Source organism: Brienomyrus brachyistius, chromosome 2 (genome assembly GCF_023856365.1).
Source record: "Brienomyrus brachyistius isolate T26 chromosome 2, BBRACH_0.4, whole genome shotgun sequence".
In the NCBI taxonomy this organism is placed as follows: Eukaryota; Metazoa; Chordata; class Actinopteri; order Osteoglossiformes; family Mormyridae; genus Brienomyrus; species Brienomyrus brachyistius.
The window spans coordinates 3,018,703-3,039,712 of NC_064534.1; the positions used below are offsets into that span (position 1 = coordinate 3,018,703).

At 48.1% G+C, this 21,010-nt stretch overlaps 1 protein-coding gene across 3 annotated transcripts in view; it reads left to right on the plus strand.

The window, feature by feature from the left end:
* The window catches only part of ralgps1 (Ral GEF with PH domain and SH3 binding motif 1), a 123,778-nt gene extending 109,754 nt beyond the window's left edge, over nt 1-14,024 (plus strand). For 2 of the 3 annotated variants that reach the window (XM_048984798.1, XM_048984799.1), the window contains 10 exons: nt 177-244; nt 5,203-5,329; nt 5,575-5,726; nt 5,965-6,013; nt 6,437-6,517; nt 8,493-8,598; nt 10,291-10,383; nt 10,561-10,666; nt 10,857-10,948; nt 11,682-14,024. In XM_048984798.1, the coding sequence (XP_048840755.1) occupies nt 177-244; nt 5,203-5,329; nt 5,575-5,726; nt 5,965-6,013; nt 6,437-6,517; nt 8,493-8,598; nt 10,291-10,383; nt 10,561-10,666; nt 10,857-10,948; nt 11,682-11,711 (904 nt within the window). In that variant the 3' untranslated portion in view covers nt 11,712-14,024. The remainder of the gene's footprint in view (nt 1-176; nt 245-5,202; nt 5,330-5,574; nt 5,727-5,964; nt 6,014-6,436; nt 6,518-8,492; nt 8,599-10,290; nt 10,384-10,560; nt 10,667-10,856; nt 10,949-11,681) is intronic. The other variant, XM_048984800.1, reaches the window with a different exon arrangement.
* The last annotated feature ends 6,986 nt before the right edge of the window (nt 14,025-21,010 follow it).

Genomic DNA, 21,010 nt, shown 5'->3' on the forward strand with positions numbered 1-21,010 from the left:
TGTGTAGTGTGTCTTACCATTTACATTCATATCTGCTTTTTCATGGTGGCTAGAAGTGTGTGTATGTGTTTGTATGACTGGTCATTAACACGATGGCCACCGGGGGGCCACCTTCTACTCTCCATCTCCATGTAGCTCCTGCTTCACCGTTCTGAGGCCTTATCTCTCTGTTGCAGGCTGTCCCTGAAGATTGAACCTGGGAGCAGCTCTCCTCGCCTGGTGTCCTCAAAGGAAGACCTTGCAGGTAATGGAGCAAGCCCCCCCCCAGCCGAAACGTCTTTTGTCTGTCCCCCCTGAACCGTTGCACCCTTCTTATCCGTGGGGGACATTTTCTGAAATCTTGCACATAGCAGGTGGGGTGGACGTTCCACTAATATTTCCTGCTTCTATTGAAATGGCCCCCACCTTCGCAGAATGTCCCAGATCTGGTCTGTCTTTTCACTCAGGGTTTCTACGCTGCTCGTAGCGGTGAGTAGACGCACTTTATTGAGAAATGCTAATTGGTCGAGGGCCTAGTGGGCAGGACTGGGCTTCCAGTGGCCTTTTGTTGTGGAAAGAATGAATCTGGTTTGAGTTAAATTGGCTTGATGCTCAGTAACTGAACCACACTGTACGTATTGGTCCTTGTAACACAACAGTGAATATCAGTATCATAAATCCCCATAACTGCTGGGGGGCACCATTTGAGCTGTACACTGTCTCACCATGCTGTCCGACATTTCTCACTGTTACTATAGACGTCTCTTGTAACGTTACTCGCTTTGTTACTATGGACTCCTGTAACGTTACTCGCTTTGTTTAATCCGAACTCCTGTAACGTTACTCTTTGTTACTGTAGAATTTTGCAACATTACTCATTTTGTCACTATAGACGACTCCTGTAATGTTACTCGCTTTGTTACTATGGACTTCTGTAACGTTACTCGCTTTGTTACTATGGACTCCTGTAACGTTACTCACTTTGTTACTATGGACTCCTGTAACGTTACTCATTTTTTTTACTACAGACTCCTGTAACTTTACTCGCTTTGTTACTACAGACTCCTGTGACTTTACTCACTTTGTTATTACAGACTCCTGTAACGTTACTCGCTTTGTTACTATGTACTCCTGTAACGTTACTCTTTGTTACTGTAGACTCTTGTAACATTACTCACTTTGTTACTATAGACTCCTGCAACATTACTTGCTGTACCTGTTACTCCATCGTAAGGGACCTGACTTAGGCAGCATGTACCAAACTGTGGCTGGCCATGTACCAAACTGTGGCTGAGTTTCCTAAGGCTGGAATATCCACAAGAGTTACAGAGCTCTTTTATATGCTTGCTGTTAGCTTGGTAATGGTTTCCTACTTGTTAGGTTGGTTAACCCTTTTAATGCAATACATGGAACAAGAAGGCACTAACCAGTATTTACTGTGACAGTTTGTCAGTTAATTAGGCCTCTAACTTTCACCCTAACGTCTGTACTCTGTTTGAATTAAGTGAACCAGCATAAATGTAATTTAATGAACTTACATTTAACTTAAGGTTGAATATAAATAAATTGCTAGCATTAAGGTATCCTTGTGCCATGCAGTAATCACCATTCCAAACCTTGAGCAAATTAACCCTTAAACTCTCCAGCACACCGGAGCAATTCCAAACATACTGAAGCTGTCTGCTTTATTTCACTTTTTTCCAAGCTGTCTGCATGCTGCAGGGAATTCTGGGATACAGGGTCACTGGGTTTTGCATGCTGGACACACCGTGGTTGGTACTACCCGTGGATTCACATATCCAGCATTTGCTGCCTTTGGCTTCTGTGCCGGTTCACTTCTGTCTCTCTTCAAAGCCTCGTGAGGGCAGGCGATCCGCATGGACCCTGTATGTGATCAGCAGGCCTCTGTCGGGTCCTGTACGTCGGCCCAATGGCTCTAAAAAGGGTCAGAAACAGACCGAACCCAAACGTCGTCTGTCTGACACATCGCCTCCAGTTAGCATTGCGCTCTTATCATTTATATCGCTTTTTTATAGCGAGTTTTCCATATACACATTTGGGATGAATGGTGCGATTATACCGTATATTGTTTAATGTTTCCATAGAAACGTGAAAACACTGCCCTCTTGCCTATCCCTCCCCTTTAATAATGTGCTTTTGGCCCAATCACAAGATCCCTTTAAATGGCCACGGGTGTCTAGCTGAATTCCTGGCCGGGCCTGCCCGTGTCTCCTGGCTTTCCTATTGCCTGGCTTAATGGGTCCAATTAACTGCTAATTATCTGTATTTATTATGCGCTATGCTTTTCCCTGAAACAGAGTGTAAATATAGTATTATTAGTAACATCTGCATTCTCCAAATTAAATCTATCCAGGATACCTAAATGACAGAGGCAATGAGGACTAAATAATCATGAGACATAATGTAAAAAGGTCAACTGCACACAATCCTGAGTCACAAGCACCACTAGGAAAGGACTTCATCACCCCTGGATTGAGTGTGAGAATCCTTGGTCACTTTGCAGATTAAAATGGCAAATTTCTGATATCCATCCTGTTTCTGGGAGTTTTTCTTTACTGGTCTGGTGAGTCTAACAATGTTTTTTAAAAATGTAATTAAGAAGTGTCTGGTGTTCTGGATGCAGCACAGTGTTGTGGACCCCCCCAGACTGAGCCGCCTGCACCCCCCGCCCCCCCCCCCCCACACACACACCTGCACACACACCCAAAGCTTGCACCATAATCCTAAGTAAGTATGTCTGGAAAGCTGTGCCCCAGGACATTTATTTGCAAAGCCACAGTAAGCTGTTAATGATGAATCATTTTCACCTGGTATTACGGCAGCAAAGAATCACAGAGAAGCTGCTGCTGTTGCTCTTCAAGCAGAAACTTAATCCTGAAAATGACTTCAGGAAACTGTCCAGCTGTGTAACTCAAAAAAAAAAAAAAAAAAAAAAAAAAGCTTTGACTAAAATCTAAGGCCAGGGAGAGACGGGAGCCACCTCAGGGTGAGAGGGGAGCCACCTTAGGGTGAGAGGGGAGCCGCCCCCAGGGTGAGAGGGGAGCCGCCCCCAGGGAGAGAGGGGAGCCGCCCCCAGGGAGAGAGGGGAGCCGCCCCCAGGGAGAGAGGGGAGCCGCCCCCAGGGAGAGAGGGGAGCCGCCCCCAGGGTGAGAGGGGAGCCACCTTAGGGTGAGAGGGGAGCCGCCCCCAGGGAGAGAGGGGAGCCGCCCCCAGGGTGAGAGGGGAGCCGCCCCCAGGGTGAGAGGGGAGCCGCCCCCAGGGAGAGAGGGGAGCCGCCCCCAGGGAGAGAGGGGAGCCGCCCCCAGGGAGAGAGGGGAGCCGCCCCCAGGGAGAGAGGGAAGCCGCCCCCAGGGAGAGACGGGGGCCGCCCCCAGGGAGAGAGGGGGGCCGCCCCCAGGGAGAGAGGGGGGCCGCCCCCAGGGAGAGAGGGGGGCCGCCCCCAGGGAGAGAGGGGGGCCGCCCCCAGGGTGCGAGGGGGGCCGCCCCCAGGGTGCGAGGGGGGCCGCCCCCAGGGAGCGAGGGGGGCCGCCCCCAGGGTGCGAGGGGAGCCGCCCCCAGGGTGCGAGGGGAGCCGCCCCCAGGGTGCGAGGGGAGCCGCCCCCAGGGAGAGAGGGGAGCCGCCCCCAGGGTGAGAGGGGAGCCGCCCCCAGGGTGCGAGGGGAGCCGCCCCCAGGGAGCGAGGGGAGCCGCCCCCAGGGAGCGAGGGGAGCCGCCCCCAGGGTGCGAGGGGAGCCGCCCCCAGGGTGCGAGGGGAGCCGCCCCAAGGGTGCGAGGGGAGCCGCCCCCAGGGAGCGAGGGGAGCCGCCCCCAGGGAGAGAGGGGAGCCGCCCCCAGGGAGCGAGGGGAGCCGCCCCCAGGGAGCGAGGGGAGCCGCCCCCAGGGAGCGAGGGGAGCCGCCCCCAGGGTGCGAGGGGAGCCGCCCCCAGGGTGCGAGGGGAGCCGCCCCCAGGGTGCGAGGGGAGCCGCCCCCAGGGTGCGAGGGGAGCCGCCCCCAGGGTGCGAGGGGAGCCGCCCCCAGGGTGCGAGGGGAGCCGCCCCCAGGGTGCGAGGGGAGCCACTGGAGAGCATGCATCCCCAAACATTTCCACCTGTGACCCCTGAAATGACAGCCTGACACGTGTGACCCCTGCCTTGCTGACCAGGGGGGAGGTCCCCCTAGACAGATTTATCGCAGTGACTGGTTGCAGTCATCCATCCATCCATCCATTTTCCAAACCGCTTATCCTACTGGGTCGCGGGGGGTCCGGAGCCTATCCCGGAAGCAATGGGCACGAGGCAGGGAACAACCCAGGATGGGGGGCCAGCCCATCGCAGGGCACACTCACACACCAGTCACTCACACATGCACTCCTATGGGCAATTTAGTAACTCCAAATAGCCTCAGCATGTTTTTGGACTGTGGGGGGAAACCGGAGTACCCGGAGGAAACCCCACGACGACATGGGGAGAACATGCAAACTCCACACACATGTGACCCAGGCGGAGACTCGAACCCGGGTCCCAGAGGTGTGAGGCAACAGTGTTAACCACTGCACCACCATGCCGCCCCTGGTTGCAGTTATGATTATGTTAATTTTTTATGTATTTAAAATGCTATAAATATATTCTGGGAATCCTCTGTCGAACATCACTTTGCAAACCCTGGTCTACATCAGTCTTCCTCAGCCCAGAAAGGCCTCCCAGTTCCCAGCACACCTAAGTCTAACTGGAGGGGAAATGTAAACTGGAATATTGACAAATAAAGCTAAAGCGAAAATGCAAATACTCTTGTATTTTGTTTGATTACTTATGGTTACGGTTAAGGCTGGGTAGGGGTTAGGGTCGTCATAGTTACCACTAGCAGGTCTGTGTGTGTGTGTGTGTGTGTGTATGTGTGTGTGTGTGTGTGTGTGTGTGTGTGTGATGTCAGGCTGATGCCAGCTGGAGGGGCATCAGCAACACTGCATGCATCAGTTGTCCCCACGCAGCAGCCATGGTTTCGGTATGATGACTATGACTAGTTGCACAGAGTTTGCAATAAACCGCAGCCATAAAGCAGGATCTCGTAGTCGAGCCGCAGCAGTTAATGATATGATTTCGCCCTTTTCATCCATCCTTGAACTGGAACTGCAGGACGCAGGTGACATTAAGCTCCGCATGTGGGTCTCATCACTGCGAATCCTGGAGCCTCGTAACCCAGGTTTGTTCTCCCGTCTCCCTCAGGCCCGTCGGAGGTGGCGGCTTCAGTGAGGTTCAGCCGCCGGCCCACCTGCCCCGACACCTCGGTGGGGGCGCACATGCCCACCCCACCCCCATCTCGCCACAGGAAGAGCCACAGCCTGGGCAACAAGTGAGTGCTTTTATACGCCCGAAGCTGGCGTTTGGCCTGACTGCTAATGCAGTTGCATCTTGGCTCCACTAGAGGGAGGTAGATGACCAAATGTGATGCCCGCTGAAACCTGCTCTGCATCCAGGCCCATGCATATGACCGGGCACAGTCTATGCCCCTTCTGATGCCTGCTTTCTCTTTTCCTCTCTTTTTTCTTTCACCTTTCGCCCCCCCCCCCCCCCCCCCCGTGTCACCCTCACACTCAGCATGATGTGCCAGTTCAGTGTGGTGGAGAGCAGGAGTGCCACCTTCCCCACGGAGAAGCCCAGGCACCTACTGGACGACAGCTTCCTGGAGTCCCAGAGTCCTGCCAGGAACCACACGCATCACTCTGTTTTCACCAATGGCGTGTCTCTAGGTGCCCCAATCCCCGCCCCCTTCCCCGTCCACGTCCGTAATCAAGGCCCTTGATTCTCAATTGTATCTCACTTTGGGTAAAAGCATCTGCTAAATAAGTAAAATTTACTCTCCAGAGAAGCTCCACACACCTACGTCTGTCGGCTTGATGCCTCAAACCGGGTCACTGATACCCTTCAGTGACCAGGTTGGGAATCTCTGTCTGACTCTCCTCTCTCTTCTGCCCCCCCCATTTTTAGGTAGCAGTGAGAGTTCCTTCAGCGAGGACCTCTCCTCTGGAGTAGACAGGTGAGCTTTGCACGCTGCAGTCACGCCTCACCCTTTGTTCGCTAAAGTACGTTCCTGAAGCCATATCAGCTTTTCTGCATTATGAAGATGCCCCCCCTCGTACTACTTTGCTCCATTATACCCCCAGCAGTGCATCAGCAGCATGTGGCTGCATAGCTCAGTGGGTCAGGGCGCTGTGCCTGCGGTCAGAAGGGTGACCGTTGGACCCCTAAGCCAGACCCTTAATCTCCAGTGTGTCCCAAGGACTGTCTGACTCGCAAAATAATGTTTGCTGGTAAATACACACAACGCAAGTATGGGGAAGATGAACAAGGGCTTTCAGAATATTGCTCTGTGGAGTATGTGTACTGCACTTGGGTCTGAGGCCCCCCCGTCCAATGAGACGGTACCGCGGCCCAAACTGACGTGTAAATCTGCAAACAGGGTCCGCATGTATGCCACGCTGGGCCCCAACTGGAGGGTGCCGGTCCGGAACTCTCCACGGAGCCCCAGCTGTGTCTTCAGGTAGAGTGCAGGTGGTGGTTGTGGTGCGGGGTGGGGGGTGTGTCACAGGTGGTGGTGGTAGGGGAGGGTGTCACAGGTGGTGGTGGTAGGGGAGGGTGTCACAGGTGGTGGTGGTGGGGGAGGGTGTCACAGGTGGTGGTGGTAGGGGGTGTGTCACAGGTGGTGGAGGGTGTCACAGGTGGTGGGAGGGTGGGTCATCATGGAGCTCTGCATGCTTCACCGTCACGCTTGCCCCCCCCCCCTTCCCATCCACACCCCTCCTATGCCCTTTGAAATGGTGGGAGGTGGATTATTTGATCTGGGGCCTCCCAGCTGACTTCAGCATGGATACAGGTGTCGCTGATTTAATTGACCGTTCCATCTTTCCTAGGGAGGGGGGAAGGCCCTCCTGTTTGCGGGGGCTCTGGGCTGTCACCCGTCACAGCCTACGCATTAGCCGCCCCTGGTCACATGACATCACAGGCAGTCTCGGGCGTGGGATGGAACGCGGATGAGGTCTGGCCTCTCAATCCCAAAAACGCGTGCGGATGAGTACTGTACTGGTCTTCATGACGTGATGTTGATCTGAAAGCTTTCGCTTGCCGGTGAGCTCACTCTCCGTCAGCCCAGGCCCTCCAGGCTTTCTGCTTGAAGTTTGCATCATCTCAGCTGGACCAGCTTATGTGCTTCCTCTCTTGGCATGAACACTGTGAACTGGGACCAGCCCGACACTTTTTGGTACCTTAAGCAAAATCTGATCAGTCTAGTTGTCATCGGTCATCTACCTTCCCGTTCTGATCATATGGGCACTAAGAAGCTGCCCGTTGGCTTATGCCTTGGGTCGGCCCAATCTTGTAGCCAATAAGAGGGCAAGAGAGCAAGGAAACAACTGAAGATTGAACCAACGATCATCCTGTGTCGCTGGGGGCTAAGTATCTGCAGTATCTCCAGAACAGTGGATTCTTGAACTTGAGCTTTTCAGTGGCCTGTCTTGCTGGCTTTGGGCTGCTTCTACCTACTGCGGGCGCTGCAGTGCCAAAGAGCGTGCCAAAGAGCATACACTGTTACGCCACACCCTTCACGTTCCTGCACATTCATGCTTGTGGTCCGTCTTTGGTCCGATCTCCATTCTGACTTCCTGCTACCATTCCCCAGTCAATGAACGACTGAGGTGCCTTTGCGTCACAGAGTGGACCTTCAGCACTGTTTTCGATCGGTACCTGATCGGCCCCCAAACCTGGTGCGTCGGAAGTAGGTGGTAATGGGGGAAATTGGGGGTCCCAAAGCTTTTCAGCAAGAGCTAACCCCCCTGGGGCGGGGGGAGAGGTGGTCCAGAGGCCCCGCCTCTATCCAGCCCGGTGGGGTTGCACACCTGTGGGACTGGAAGGACTGGCGGTGGAGGGGGGGTGACCTCGTCATCATTGCTCACCATCGCATTTCATAGAAGCAGAATGTAAGCACACCTCTTTCATTGAGGGCATTTTTTGTTTTGATAAAAGTCTTCTCCACAGACTACGAATACAGACATGTCCCAGGCACAGATCGTTTCTTGTAATTTGTGCATCACACTGGGAAACTAATCATCACCTTTGTTTGAGAGATTGGCACCTCTGTCCCAGAAGGTTGCAGATCAATTGGCTTACACCCCCTATGTTAACAACGTGCTCCCTTACGAGCAGAATATCTTGTCCTCTTTATTGATAATTAGCAATTGTTTCCCTGAAGTGGAATATTCTAAGTGCTGTGGAATGGGGGTGTGAGTGGATCGTGCCATAATCAGGGGTCACATTCTCAGACTGGCTGCTTCAGGATATCCTGGGAAAACTTGGACTGGGGCTTTCTGGGACAGAATTTTCAGATCACCACCCAGGATATCGCTTTGAAATAACTGGGATCTGAAACCTAACTGGATTTAGGATCCACTGGCCACTTGTGCAGGGTTCCAACTCATGCCGCAGGTTGTTGGGTAACATCCCGTTCTGTTCGAACCCCACAGCCCTTCCGGCGCCAACTCCACGTACGAGTTCAGCACCATGAGCAGCGTCACCATAGATGGGGCACTGCGAAGGAAGACTCTGCTGAAAGAGGGCAGGAAGCCCACGGTGAGTGACGCCCGGACCCCCTGGGTTACTCACGCCCGTTACGGTGCTTCTGTCCCTTGAATCTATCGAAGATTTAATATAATGAGGCTAGCAGATACTTCTGCTAATGTGGAACAGAGATTCACTTAAAAAGGAATGTAACCCTCAGGAAATGGTGTTTTCTCCTGGTCTGTGTTGTCGTGAGGTTTTCACTCGAGGAACAGAGTGTCCCAGGCTGAAGTCCAGGGGCCTTTTTTGAAGAAAAAAATAGTCTTGCGTTGCCACCCAGGATTGTTCCATATTGAAAAGTTAAACAGTGTCCCATTTTGAACCAGTACGGTACAGGATTCATCCTGTAATATTAATCATACCCACCCACCTTCTCCACAAATTATTTTATTTTTTTATTGCAAACCCTTCTGCCCTACACCATGGGATCCTGGTAAATGGTAGGGGGCCCTTTAACCGTGGTAATGCACCTCTGAGAACAGTGCTACTGTATCCTAGGGCTGGGCTATATCATGTTGGTTTATATTATATGGCAAATGCAAAATAATCAACAGGGCTTCAGGTCTGAGGCAAAGCATTTGGCCGGACGGCAGATTTTCGGTACTGTACAGACGTTTATATACGGCTATAATTTGGAAAGCAGATTAGTAGTACAGCTACAATATTAATCAGATGTGTTTTATGACACCCATAAGTTAGTAATCTGTAAAAACTTGGCATATCTTTATGTTTATCAAATTTGGATATGCACTGTAGCGGGGCACACGACATAATACAGTTTTGGTATACTATGGTTTGGTATACTACAGTGTGATATGCACTGTAGCAGGGCACACCACATAATACAGTTTTGGTATACTATGGTTTGGTATACTTCAGTGTGATATGCACTGTAGCGGGGCACACCACATAATACAGTTTTGGTATACTATGGTTTGGTATACTTCAGTGTGATATGCACTGTTAGCGGGGCACACCACATAATACAGTTTTGGTATACTATGGTTTGGTATACTTCAGTGTGATATGCACTGTAGCGGGGCACACCACATAATACAGTTTTGGTATACTATGGTTTAGTATACTTCAGTGTGATATGCACTGTAGCGGGGCACACCACATAATACAGTTTTGGTATACTATGGTTTGGTATACTTCAGTGTGATATGCACTGTAGCGGGGCACACCACATAATACAGTTTTGGTATACTATCGTTTGGTATACTTCAGTGTGATATGCACTGTTAGCGGGGCACACCACATAATACAGTTTTGGTATACTATGGTTTGGTATACTTCAGTGTGATATGCACTGTAGCGGGGCACACCACATAATACAGTTTTGGTATACTATGGTTTGGTATACTTCAGTGTGATATGCACTGTAGCGGGGCACACCACATAATACAGTTTTGGTATACTATGGTTTGGTATACTTCAGTGTGATATGCACTGTAGCGGGGCACACCACATAATACAGTTTTGGTATACTATGGTTTGGTATACTTCAGTGTGATATGCACTGTAGCGTGGCATACCACATAATACTGTATAGGCCCCCCTTGCCACCCTGACCAGGATAAGCATCTCCTGCAGAGAGCCAGAAGCATATCTTGGGGAGACTCTCACACGAGTTACATCCACGCCGAATGTTAGCTGTCACGGTTATCCTGTTCTTCCCCCTCTTCCTTCCCGTGCCTATAGTTATCCTCCTGGACGCGCTACTGGATCGCCCTGTCCGGCTCCACTCTCATCTATTTCGCGGCCAAAGCCCTGCGACCCACTGAGCGGAAACATGTGAGTGCCTGTGTGTCCAGCGCCCCTGTGTGGTTATGAGGCGCTATTGCCATGAGAGAGCGTCGGGCTGTGGCTCTGCGTCATGGGAAGTTCTGATAAGACTCACAGAGCATGCAAGTCTATTCATGTCACCATGTCGTGTGCTGATGCGCTTTTAAATGGTACGGAAAATTCCAGTACAAGTCGACACCCTGTAAAAAGACAACCATCACTGGCTGGATGGCAGTGCTGCCGGACAACCCAGAACATCCCAACATTTTCCAGCTGAACGACCCAGATAAAGGTGAGACAGGGCAGGTCCCAGTCTGGGCACAGCTGTGTCCATGTCAGAGTGAATCAAGCTGGTCCAGCACATTGAGCTCTCAGTAACGAATACAGTCCAGAATATGAGTGTCCACAGTTAGCATGCTGGAAGTCGCAGGGCTGTGATAGTGCTGCTGGTGGCTCCAGGTCTGAGCCTGTTCCCTCCACAGGGAATGTTTACAAGTTCCAGACGGGATCGAGGTTTTCTGCGATTATCTGGCACAAGCACCTGGAAGAGGCCTGCAGGAGCAGCCGGCCACAGGTTCGAGCGCCGTCACCCAGCTGACAGCTAGAGTACCACTAATGAAAAGTTAAAAACTTGCAAACGGGACATGTAGTTCTAACCGAGAAGCAGGAGGTGTGATCAGCGGCTGTTCGCATCCGTCGTTGGTTTTTCTCTGGTAAAATCTGTAATTGATGAGTAGATTGATGTTTAGCAGAAAAAAGGTCATGTTGGTCTGATGTCTCACAGCATTCCAAGAAAAAGGCAAGGATGCTGAACAGCACTGAATCTTTAACTTGTGATGAACCTTTCTGGCACAAAACATTATGAAGCTTTGCTTATGAGATGCTGTGATTCATATTTCAAGGGTATCCAAGGAAGCTGAAGGCTTTGAGTCACCTTTCGGCACAATGCCAGCCTGCACACATAGGGGGCGCTGTGCAGCTTAGTGGCTTAGTGATTCTTTCGCATATCTGTGAGGTGATATATTCAGATCCTGTGGGGCTTAACCTCCAGTCGCTCCAAGGTCTGGCGGATCCTGCTTTCTCAGAATATGCTTCCCTTTAGATAAAGTAACTAATGTATTATGAAACTGGAATCTTCTTATGCTAACTGACCCTCTGCTCTTATCCCAAACTCTGTCTGTAACACTCAATGAGAGCAACATGCCTGTCAAAATAACTACAGAGAGTGAACTGTCATCTCCATTTCCATAGCATGTAGCTAAGAAAGGCAAGAATTATCCTAACGCTGACTCTCCCCTCCCTGCTAGATCCCCACCAACCTCATGTCATTTGAGTAGTCGTTTGCCAGGCGAGAGGCCTTGGAGAAAAGTGCCAAATTCATCCGTATGGGAAGCGGGACTTGACAAGCACAGCTGGAGCCTCCTCGGGGTGTAAATCAACACCGGCACAGTTTGGCACAGGCCGCCGTTGCAGTGCCGGGAGGCAGTGCACTGGAGAGCTCCAGGGCGGCATGAACTTTTGGCATCTGGATCTGCAACGAGCAGCAGGGACAACTGTGGAGCAGAGACCTGAGACCCAGGGACACTGAAGGCAGTCTGCTGGATGGGGCTGGGGCACGGATCCGGAAACCCGACTCCACAGAAGGCGGAACTGTCCCAGCAACCTGCGCACAGAGAATGCTTCTCAATGTAGATTTTCTTTTTCTCCATTTGTCTTTAGTTAGGGTGCTTATTCACAGCGGAAGCGAGAAGCCAACCCATGTTGGGTTTAACAGACGGATGAGTGGAATGTATACAAAAATATACAAAACAGTGTTAGGAGAGCAGGGTGCTGCTGAGGTACATGAAGGACGTAGACTCTCCGGGGACCTGCCAGGGCCACAGGGCCCGCGGCCCCTCCACTCTCCTCACAGCGCTGTCACCCAGCATGCTTTGCAACCCTAAGATGAAGTAAATTTACCGCTCTTCAACACGTGCAACACACGTGTCATACATGACAAACCAAGCAGTTCTGCTGGCTGTAGATGTGTAAATAAATAAAAATGCGAGTCTCCAAAACCCACATGCCATTTTTTTCATTCATTTTCTATTGTTTTCTGTTTGTTTTGTTGAAGCTCATTCACATTCAGCATTGTATGGTTAAACTAGACGTAATATTGAGTTGATGCCATTTCACCTATTCAGACAGGAGAAGTGATCCTGGGATTTAATTTATTTAAATGTTTGCTGTACACTTCCGTGCAGTATAAATGTGACATTAGAAAGTTAGCATAATTCAGTGTTACGGAGTACAACAGGTGTGCTGCATCATATGCACCCTCTGAGAGGCCTGTCCGCGCCTCGAAAAATTAATTTGAATGAATTTATTTATTATTTATTTATAAATTGAAATGAGTCACTTGGGTAATGGGACACCTTGAAAAGGATGCTTCCCGCTAAGCAATGAGTTCATCGCTTAAAAACCTGTGTTTACTACTGAGCATCTAATATGACCAGTTGTACTGGTTTTGTGGGGGGAGGCCCTATAACAGTCAATATGTTATTGTTTTTAAAAAAAGATTTCCTAAAAACCACAAAATGCTGTGGGCAGAATTTCCTGTGGTGATGTCTGTACAGCATTTGTGACGTTAGATTATTCTGTCTAATGAAGAAGGGAGCAAGATTCCTTCTGTCGTACATTTTACCTTGGATTTACTTTAAAGACTTCTTCAGTAACGCTTGTAAGACACTTAGACACATTTTAGCATATCATTGTTAAATTAGTTTTATGTTCAGTGCCTGTAGATGGACGGCCGTGATAGACAGTATGTCATTGAATTTCTAAATCCATAACTAGCAAGAAATCAATGAAATCAATCATTTCACTAAATAACAGCTGAGCCCTTCCATTATGAGGCATAAAGAGTAAATGCAGCATTTATGTATTTTTCCAAACTTGGCGTCTGGAATGACCTGCCTCGCTCCACCCCAGCATGACAGAACATAGCCCATCATTCAGCTCGATCCATCTCAGGGCAACATGAGGGCATATTACCGAGCCGGCACAGTGCCATGTCATGCAACACTGCTGTCGATCTCTGCTGGTTCACAAAAAGATAAAAAAACGACTGCAAATCACCAGATTACAATATACAAACAACAGTAGCAATACCCATAACATTAGAGGTACAAATGAATTAAGATAAAATGAGTAAAATTATTGCAAAAGGCCTCGTGTGGCCTACATCGGTGAGGTGTTTAAAAGTCTAGTGAATCTGAACAATGCAGATGAATGGTTATTACCTGGAAGCAGTTATTTTGTACATAGAAATGGACATTACAATGTTTAGCTATAATTTTAGAGTGCTGAAACGCATGGTTTATCCCATCTTGTACACAGAAGAATATGAGCTGGGCTTAATTAAGCTGCCTTTTTTTAAATGTGGTTTTGTTTGCAAAGGAAAGTCTGCTTCAGGAAGACGCTGCATGTTTAAACGGAAATGCTTTTTCTCTGCTGTCTGTGTCTTTCTTCTGCTACCTATCAGTTTTACTGACCATGTGAATATTTTGCTAATTTATTTGTTACCTTTGGCCTTGTGATAAGTTGCTGTATTTTTTTCAGCTTGTAACAGTGACAGTTTCTCAGATTAAAACAAAAAATCTTTCTGTAAATCATGTAGTGTGATTTGCTTGAATTTTCCTGCATTTTAAGATTGGAAAGGGGTTGGATTAGAATTTAAATTAGAACTGAAATTTCTACATAATGGCAAATCAAAAAAAAAAAAAAAGAGAGAGATTTTGTCGTCTTCATCTTCATTCTTGTCTGCGGTTTTCCCGCTGGGTGTCACCGTGCAGAGCTGGCCAGACCTGCTCCGGGATAGTGTGTGGCCCAGTGTGTTAGGCCTCTGCGTACGTGAGCACAAGGCTCCCATCTTCAGCAGAATGCTCACATCCTCGTTGGGCCCATAATCAAGGCCTCAATCGCCCTGAGATACTCCGGGGCTGACTGTGCTCAGAGCCCAAGCTTCACTCTCACCTGTGTACATATGAGGAGAGCGCTGTGTGATGTGGAGGCTGTGTGATATGTGGAGGCTGTGTGATATGTGGAGGCTGTGTGATATGTGGAGGCTGTGTGATGTGGAGGCTGTGTGATATGTGGAGGCTGTGTGATATGTGGAGGCTGTGTGATATGTGGAGGCTGTGTGATGTGGAGGCTCAGGAATTCCAGTATACAGTTCAGTTCCTTGAAAATGTTTTCATACCCCTTGAACTTTTCCAGTTTTTCTCACATTACAACCACAAACTTAAACGTATACTAATGGGATTTTATGTGATAGACCAACACAAAATAGCACATAATTGTGTAGTGAAAAGTTTTCATACATGGTTTTCAAAATGTTTCAGAAATAAAATCTGAAAAGTGTGGAGTGCATTTGTATTCAGCCCCCTGTACTCTGGTACCCCTAAATAAAATCCCCTAAGTGAAGGCCTCCGAGATTTGTTAGAGAACGAAAGACAACAAACAGCATCATGAGGACCGAGGAACACACCAGACTGGTCAGGGAGTTCTGGAGAAGTTTAGGGTTAGATTATAAAAAAAATATCCAACCTGCAAACCTACCAAGACATGGCCGTCCACCTAAACTGACAGGCCTGGCATGGAGAGCACTGGTCAGAGAAGCTGCCAAGAGGCCCATGGTCACTCTGGAGGAGCTGCAGAGATCCACAGCTCCGGTGGGAGTATCTGTCTATTAGTCATGTACTCCACAAATCTGGCCTTTATGGAAGAGTGGTAAGAAGAAGGGCATTGCTGAAAGAAGGCCAGAAGAGGTCCCGTTTGCAGTTTTCCGCCAGTCATGTATAGGAAACACAGCAAATGTTGGAAGAAGGTGCTCTGGTCAGATGAGACCAACGTTGAAGTTTCTGGCCTAAATGCAAAACGCTATGTGTGGCAGAGAAGTAAGGCTGCTCATCACCGTGAAAACACCGTCCCCCTGTGAAGGATGGCGCTGGCAGCATCATGCTGTGGGGATGTTTCTCTTCAGCTGGGACAGGGAAGCTGGTCAGAGTTGATGGGAAGATGGATGGAGCCAAATACAGGGCAACCCTGGAAGAAAACCTGTTAGAGGCTGCAAAAGACCTGAGACTGGGGCGGAGGTTCACCTTCCAGCAGGACAACGACCAGCAACATACAGCCACAGCTACAGTGGAATGGTTTAGATCAAAGCATATTCATGTGTTAGAATGGCCCTTTCAAAGACCTAAATGTCAGCATGGGTCTTCATTTCATCCTCCAACACTTCGATTCTCCTGGATCCTACGCCAAAGTCCTTTTTGTGGATTTACTGCGATCATCCCAAATCTGCTCCAGGACAAACCCTCCCAGCTGGGGGTGCCAAACTCCACCTGCAGGTGGATCACTGACTTCCTTTCCAACAGGAAGCCGCATGTTAAGCTGGGGAAGCACATCTCTGACCATCTGACCATAAGAACCAGTTCTCCTCAAAGCTGCGTCCTCTCGCCCCTGTTCTGCCTCTACACTAACAGCTACACCTCCAGTCATGGGTTTGTCAAGCTACTGAATTTTGCAGACGACGCCACCCTCATTGGGTGTCTGTCATTAAGATATGGCCTGAACTACTGACGATCCATGTCTGTGATAACCACGGAGGAAAGGTGAGAAATGAGTGCATGGTGGTTAATCTGACGTCACTGTCAAAGTATGCATGAATGAAAAGGACGTGGTGGCCATTTTACTGGGGAACAACGATCATGACGGTAGACTGTTGTGTGTTTGGCTGAAAACCCAAATCTAAGTTTCTTTTGTACACCTTCTGTTCACAAAAATCAAGGCGAAGAAACCGAAGAACTATCAGAGAAAAAATGAATAGAAAGAAGACATTGTGTGATGAGCATTTCCTTACAGGCAGTATTTCAATTAAATGCACACGCCATGACGAAACAAGCTAAGCAGCCAGAAGACAGAGGGGTGGAAATGAAATGATCTGGCTCCCGGCTCCTCTGCCTTACGAAAGTTGCAGTATAGGTGCTACATGCTTGTCTTATCTCCGCTGTCACTAAGTTGTTGTTTCAGAGCTGCCTTCAGGTTCTCCGGTTTGAATCAGGTTTCCAGGGAATGCACACGTGGACGGCTGTGGTTTTTTCATCCCAGGTGTTCCTCTTGCACTGTCCTGCTAATTGTCTGCAGTCTGTGTAGAAAGCATTCAAGGAAGAACTTCCTTGTACTTCGTGCACACAACAATAAAACTAACCAACCAGCAAGCAGGAAAAGGCTACAAGCTGTACGCATCATAATATTTACACAGCTACAAAGGTAAGAAAAGGAAGCAAGCTAACTTAGCTAAGACTAACAGCATTCTAGCTGCCTAACAATCTAAGAAACCACATGTAAGTGAGCAAAATTGTTTTTTTTTTGTGATTCAGCATCAAATACAGACAGGCTGTCTGGAGAGGTCAGCATGAGAGTCTCGAGCTACAGACTGGTGAAGCTGAGTAAGTTGCCGCACAATTAATAGGGAAGGAATGGATTACAGTTTTTCTTGCCTGCTTTGAAGCATTTCTCAAATGGCAATTAACTTTTGCTAAACTACTAGAGTGATTCCCGAACCATAATGTCACTTCTGCACAGCAGAACAGTTTTCATTGCTTTTCACAAATTTCCCAATACTTCAGTACATGGGTTTGTTCAGTTGTCTTAATTTGGCACAATCTTCAGCTGCTTTAGTGTAGTTCAGTGGATCTCAACCTTTTTTGCATTGAAACCCAAATTTTTACCATACCATGTATTTCCGTTTGGCTGTTTTTGTGTTACACAGTGCTGTGTGATGACTATTTATTTGGTATTATACAGTGGCATGAGGTCTGAAAAATACATGCGAGTGCTTTTATTTCCAACTGTAATATGAAGCATAGCAAAGCTGAAACGAGCATCTTTAATATGAATAGGTATCAGTTTGTTGGGCTGTGCTGCGCTGCAGTCGCTAACCTGTTCGTGCAGTGACACTTATATCTCCCATCATGCAAAGCGACACACCTTTGTGTTTGATGTAAATAATTCCCCACCATTAGGGTGTTTAAACTAGAGTAGGGTAAAGGCATTTTTGTTGCCTGCAGGTGGAGTTTGTCAAATACACTCTTTTTGTAAGGATTATCCTGCCACACTTAGACAAAGATGGTAGATATGTGACCTGAACCTTTCTTTCAAACTATCAAAAAGTATCACTTGGCTAAAGGGAAATGAGCATGACACTTACATTCATAGGTGGAATTATTAGCTTTTGAGACATTAGTTAATTGTCTGGGATACGTTACAGGCTTTTGCTGTGCTATATGTACTAACTGTTTGGCGAATGTATGGATATGTTTCATGAAATGTGCCGAAAGAACCAAGAAAAATTGTAACATCCATATTGTTAATCTACAGCTGAGGTTGAAGGTCAGATGTGTAAATCTGACACAATTACATTTGATTTGGGAAATTTATTTGATTGGATTTGGGATTGAAATTTAGTCAATCCTACAGAATGAGGAATAATTCATAGAGAAATATAAGTTTGTCTTTTTCTTAGTTAAGTAGTTAATGTTCCTCTTCAGTGACTGTAAAATTGTGATACGGTGTGTTTATGAGTCACTGTTTTCTTTCAGCAATGGTGAGAGGAGTGTGAAGTCTGTGCGTTTTGTGTGTACACAAGTGTGTTTGGGCCTGATGTTTCGGTTATCTGTATCGTATTAAGCCCTCAGGTAGAAGAACTCTCACTGAGCATACAGCCATATGGGGGGCCTTTGTTTTCAGGGGGGGGATTTTTGTGCCTGTGTTTCTGCTTAGTTAGGGAGGTAGTGGTAGGTTTGTGTCTTTTCTTTCCATGTTTGTTTTCAAAATACGTTACTTGGTGGCTTATTTTGCTTCAGTTCGCGTTCGGGGTTCAGTTTGTTGCTTTGGCCACCATCTCTATTCCGACGTTTATGGGTCAAAATAAATCGAGACACTTTAAGCAGTGTGTTGAGCTCACCTTTTGGGTTTGGATGTCCTAGATCTTGGTTTATGTGCGACCCTGTTGAGCCAAGGGCATAACAAATAATTCCAATTTTTTTAATGTATGTAGCGGGTGGAACCTACATCCGCATAGTAGGGATACAAAACTCTGCCCTGTATGACTGGAAATCAACAGGAAGCAGGTCCCCAACCCCCCAAGGCGACTCGTCTAAAGCCTACCCTGCCCACACTGAATATATGAGGTAGCATGGCTTCAGCATTTGTGCGTGTCGCAGTGATGACCTGAAGATATAAAATGCGAGAGCAATAGTACCCTTCTATTCTTTTAGTGTAAGTCACCCTTCATTCCCCTAAGCTGCAACACCCATAATCGGAGGTTGAGGCGTCTCTACTCCAGAGAAGATACCTGGAAACCTTAATCTGAAGAATAGATCCACCACATGAAGTTCCAGAGTTATTACACAAACAAACAAACGAAAATCCCCCACTGCACTGGAGAATGAATGCCCTCCATCCAGATCCACTGCAGTTACTTGTCCAAGAAACAAACTGATCCCACCTTTTGTCAGACCTCCAGTGCATTGGATGCTTTCTACACTGAAGTCCTCCGCCCAGACCTGCAAAGTTAAACGCTGCGTCCAAAACAAGGTTAAAAATTAACTCCTCTGCGGCGTTCCACTCCACAGTGTGCAAAAGAAGATCTGGGAAGAGAGAAAAGAACTAAAATCTTCTTAGTTGCATTCCCAGTGGGAAAGTTCACCTCCGCATTCAGGGAACTGTTGAACTTAGCAGCAATATGATTCTCAAAGGAAAAAAAATTGATCTTGTCATCTCCCCTTCTGTCCATGCACTGTGTTGCACTGTATAATGTTGATATGACCTGAAAACTAAAGAACAATCAACAGTTCATGCTGCCACCAAAAATTTCATTTCATGTGAATCAAAATACCTACTTTTGTCATTGTAATCCAAACAAAACTACTATCTTTCCACACAACCTTCCCTGGTGGCTTCCTCTTGTACTCCCACATGCTGATTGGCTACTATACTATCCACTTAATACTTAATGCATTTGTCACATATATCACAATCTCATTACGTCTTTATGTCTTGTAACAAAATACACCGCTGCCTTGGTTTGTGAGCATTATTAGTTCTGGAAATATGCTTGTAATCCAAAACACTCGTATATCAAAGCCAATTTTCCCATAAGAAATAAGTGAAACTCAGATGATATGTTCCACAGCCAAAAAATATTCATATAAAAATGATTAATATGAAATATATATTCCCTGCTGTTTAGCAGCACTTAGGTCCCAATTTGAAGCACACTACCTGGGTAGGCACGTGGAACGTCTTGTCTCTCCGGTAAGATGACCATCTTCCTCTACTGTCGGGGGAGCGTTCTAAACTCCACGTTTCAGTGGCATCACTCTCTGAGGTACGCAGGCCAGGGAGTGGCCAGATCTCTGTAGGTGGGTATACTTACTATTGGTCTGGTCGGTCTGACGGCTGCCATACTCAGGGAGTAGCTGTTGCTGTAGAGGATTGGCTACTTCCAATCGTGTCTTATGTCACTCCTTTCTTGTCTGTTGTCTCAGTGTGTGCTCCGACCGCGGTGAATGATGTCTTGTTGAGGGAGACATTTTATTCACAACTTCGCTTGGTGGTTGAAGGGTGCCCCCAAGGTGACACTCCTCTGGTCATGGGTGACTTCAGTGTGACCACTGGCACTGACAGGGCTGGCTATGAGGATTGTGTCGGTCCCCATGGGTCTGGAGACCGGGGTGAAAGTGGCTCCATGTTCCTTGACTTTGCGAAAGGTCAGGGACTGCAGGTTGCTGGATCTTGGGTCCGACTTGAGCTGTATCATTGGACTTGGTATTCCAGCACTGGTGGTGCGGCGAAGGAGATCGATCACATCCTCGTGGGCAGATGCTGGAGGCTCCTGCAGAACTGCAGGGTCTACGAAAGTCCCCAGTTTGTGAATTCTGACCACAGACTTGTTGTTGCTACTCTGACAATTCAGCTTAGATCCAGTATGCTACCACCTAGTAGGAGAATGAGAGTGGACTTAGTCAGACTCCAAGATCAAGCTGTTTCTGCTGAGTTTGCATGCAATTTGTGTGAGGATCTTGTAGACTTGGGTGTGACTGCCGATTCTAATGTGATGTGGGAGACCTTCCATGATGAGACCCTGAAGGTTGCTGAGGGTGGTGTTGGTGTTGCCAGTGTTCCCAGAAGGAGGTGTTTCATCTCGCAGGGCACCCTGGGTATTATCATGAGGAGTCGAAGCGTACGATTTGGTGGCAACTCCAGTCTGTATTTGGAACTGAGAAGGACACCTGTGAGGGACCTGAGGACAGATAAGGAGGAGTTTGTTAGACGAATTTGTGAGCAGGTGACACGCCATCTGTGGTCTACTGACTCACGTCCTGTTTACAGAGGAATTGAAGCATTATGCACATCTGAATCTGTTCCTCAGAGGTTTGTGCAAGGCAGGTGATGGGGCGGTCCTAATGGATGACAATGCAGTTATGACTCGCTGGACTGGAAAACGGGACTTGTAGTTTCTATCTGGAAAGGGAAGGGTGATCGCCAGGATTGCGGCATCTACAGGGGGATAACACTGCCTTCAGTGCCA